Here is a 3,514-nt window from a genome sequence, read left to right on the forward strand (position 1 = left end):
TAAAGTTTTTCAGTAGCAACGAGAAAAGTTAGTCACTAATTTTTTGTCACTAATAATTTTATAAGAAAATAGCTGAAACACGTAAATTATAAAATGATTAAATATCCAGCATTCAAATAGATAGAAAAATTCACAACAATTGTGTCCAACACCCACAATTTCAAGTATTTTGTCAAACATAAACTAATGTCAAAATAGTCTATCAAAAATTAGTGCAACGATCATGGACTACGAATAATATGAAGCTATGAATCAACATCGTCATCATCATCATTAGTAGGAGGAGGATCAAGAACGGCCCCTTCTTGTACTCTAATACCACCAACACGCTCAATAACTATCGGAAGAAAATGAGTAGTAAGGGCCGGAATCAATTGCTTCACAAATTCCTCCATATTTGTTGTCGGTATAGAAACCGATGGTGGTACTGATGATGTGGAAGCATTGCAGGTACAAATTTTTTTTCCAAAATAACTGGAAGCTTCAGATCCAAGACCAAATAGTCTTTTCTTCTTTGCTCCTCCCGCGCAGCTTAATAATATGTCTCCAATTGGTCAATTTCAAATTCACATTGCACTTTTTCCCGTACAATTTTTTCATACCTTTCCTGTAACATGTGAAGTTATTAAAATAGACTCAAGTTCATGTCAACACAAAAAAAAAATAAGAGATAAGTATCATATAGTTAGATGTAAGTTATAGACTTATATGTAGAAGTCGGGAACGCTCACCAATAAAAGATTTTCCATCATGATTATGTGTATGGACGTGCAAATATAACTCACTTGGAGTTGGATCTCGACCTATTTTAAGAGCCTATACAGAATTTTCAGGTATTTAGAATGAGACCAACGTACATTAGCAGTAAACCAAAAGAGAATCATGACACCACTTAGTTTCTTTGCCCTATTCTAAGCAAAAAAAATAACACCAAACATCTTGGCATAGCAGTAAAACAAAGAGAAAAAACAAGAGAAACTAGCAGGAAATATAGCTGCAAAATAAAGTGGCATAGCAGCAGCCGCTTGCAGGAAAAATAGCAGCAGCTACTTGCTGAAAAAATAGCATAAAACTAGCAACAGCTGCAATAACAGAAAACATTCAGCAGCAGCAACAATTATAGTAACAAACAAGATATGCACTACAACAATGTCTTAATAATAGGTTAACACCTCTGATGATTGAGATAGATTCCCTCACTGTCAGCAAAATTATACATGGCGTTTGGGAGGTGACATGGACCATTGCAATGGAGATAGAGAAAATAAAGATGTTAATGGCTCATAACTTGGTCGAAGTGGCTCATACCTACAGAGAAGGAAACTTGATGGAAGATTTTTTAGCTAACCATATTCATTGTTTTGCAGGTACACAGCTACTAACTTTCCATTCCTTTCAGGCACTACAAAGTTAGGCAAGGACATTTCTCATAATGGATAAAAACAACATTCCAAACATCACAGTAAAGAAATTACAGAATCAGAATTTCAACTTCAGACATGCAACATAATACAACACCTTTCAATAAAGATGAGAAGAGGGATATTGCAATAAGGAATGATAGAGTCTCAACTACATTATTCATTCTTTAGACTTTCTATATGAAAAGGAAAAGGAAGAAAGAAATAGGAACATCAAACTTGGAATCTGAACAACACAAGTAAAGATTCAATTTCTTGTATGCTTGACGCTGAAACACTCACAGTTCTCATTTGATAATGTATATAGATTGGTTATTTTCTATAATTAATCTATGTGTGGCTCTTTTAGCCCCCAAAAAGAAAACTAACATAGCTATCATTGCAGCTGCTTGCTGGAAATATAGCAGAAAATTAGCAGCAGCTCCAATAACAGAAAATATTCAGCAGCAACAAAAATTTCTAGCAACAATTATTGTAACAAATCAGAATCAACGCAAACAAGTTACTTATTATTATTGTTCTATTTAAAAATCAAAGATTAACTAACCATAGCTCCTTCAGCCTTCAAAAAGAAAAACAAACATAGCTATCAACAATACTCGATAAGTGGTAAAGACCGACAAAAAGACAACTATGCAACTCTTAACATAAGCAAAAGCTTACTCTTATCATAAATCATTTAACATAGAATTCAAGGGTTGTTAGTAAAAAAAGCATGAGTAGTAAACTTGATTATCTAGACAAATACCAAATAGTCCAAAGATTTGTTTGTTTTTGAGAATGGCAAGGATGACGTCCAAAGATTTTTTTTGGTAATATCTTAAAGCATACAATATGAATTCAATAAATTTGTATCTTGTGAGAACTGAATGCACATATAGATCATATCAACAGCCCAAAAGGGCATAGCAGCAGCCCAAACAAAGTAGCATCACAACCAGCTGTTTGCTATGCACTTTAGACACAACCGTAGCTACTACAATGTTGAAGAAATGACTGAAAAATAATCAACTATTTCAAGGTACATAGCAGAAGACCAGAGTATCACAAATAGGACCAAAATAAAGAGGAAAAACTAGCATATCAACACCTAAAACAGCATAGCAGCAGCCCAAACAAGGTAGCACCATGGCCAGCTGCTTGCTACATACTTTAGAGACAACCATAGCTACTAAAATGATGAAGTAACGACTAAAAACTAATCAGCTATTTCAAGGTACGTAGCAGCAGATCGAAGCATCACATATAGCGCCAAAATAAAGAGGAAACACTATCATGTCAATAGCCAAAAGAGCATAGCAGCAACCCAAACAAAGTATCACCACACGACCAGCTGTTTGCTACGCACTTTAGACACAACCATAGCTACTAAAATGGAGAAAAAATGACTAAAAACTAATCAACTATTTCAAGATACGTAGCAGCAGACAATTTTCATGAAATATATACTTACAAGTTTTTTTCGATGCTCTCCAGCTGTGATAGAGCCACTTGTGTGTGTCCCAGCAGCTACTTCCTGTCCACTACAATAATTCTTTGAATTTATCTCGAACTTCTTAACACAGTCATCACTTTGCCAAAGTTCCATCCACTTTTCCCACACATGGTAATTTACAAATTTTGGTTGAACTGTAGCTCTATACTTCTTTATATTGGAAATAAAATTCTTGTAGCATAATCCAGCTTTCTTCTTCCCAAGCTACGCACTAACTTCTTCGTCTGATAATAGCGATCAAGCATGATGTTATCTTCAGGTAAAGTCTCTTTAAGCAATTGCATCATTTAGTTATAGCCTCTCTGCCACATATTGTTCTCCATTTTAATATTCAACATTTGAGAGATAACTACAAGTTGAGAGAGGGATGAACTAGGATATAATTCTGCATCAGCAGTATCTAGCAAACCATAAAAAGTTTTGGACACGGGATTAGGATCTTTCTCCATTGAATGTTAAAAAGGATGAGATGACCCCGGTTCACTATTGCTATAAGATTGCCAGCTTAAACCCTGAGAAAAGTTCAAACTAGCTGCATCCAAAATCATTTGTCGATTTGGATTTTCTCTGAATGCAGGTTGACCACCACCATGCAATG

The 3,514-nt window shown here is 35.0% G+C and overlaps 1 protein-coding gene across 1 annotated transcript; it reads right to left on the bottom strand.

Annotated features, from left to right (window-relative positions):
- Positions 1-245: 245 nt before the first annotated feature.
- LOC124888933 lies at positions 246-3,009 on the bottom strand. The gene is made up of 4 exons (XM_047400217.1): positions 2,875-3,009; positions 1,969-1,983; positions 1,791-1,813; positions 246-531 (listed from the first exon to the last, which is right to left on the bottom strand). Exons 1-4 carry the CDS (start codon positions 3,007-3,009, stop codon positions 246-248), a joined length of 459 nt encoding a protein of 152 aa, XP_047256173.1.
- Between the last annotated feature and the right edge of the window lie 505 nt (positions 3,010-3,514).

This window comes from Capsicum annuum, chromosome 11 (genome assembly GCF_002878395.1).
Source record: "Capsicum annuum cultivar UCD-10X-F1 chromosome 11, UCD10Xv1.1, whole genome shotgun sequence".
Classification (NCBI taxonomy): Eukaryota; Viridiplantae; Streptophyta; class Magnoliopsida; order Solanales; family Solanaceae; genus Capsicum; species Capsicum annuum.

Coding starts and splice junctions, on each gene's coding strand:
- LOC124888933 (XM_047400217.1), bottom strand. CDS start 3,009: ATGGAACTTTGGCAAAGTGATGACTGTGTTAAGAAGTTCGAGATAAAT. Junction 532..1,790: donor GCAGCTGCAATGATAGCTAT/GTTAGTTTTCTT, acceptor CATATTATTAAG/CTGCGCGGGAGGAGCAAAGA.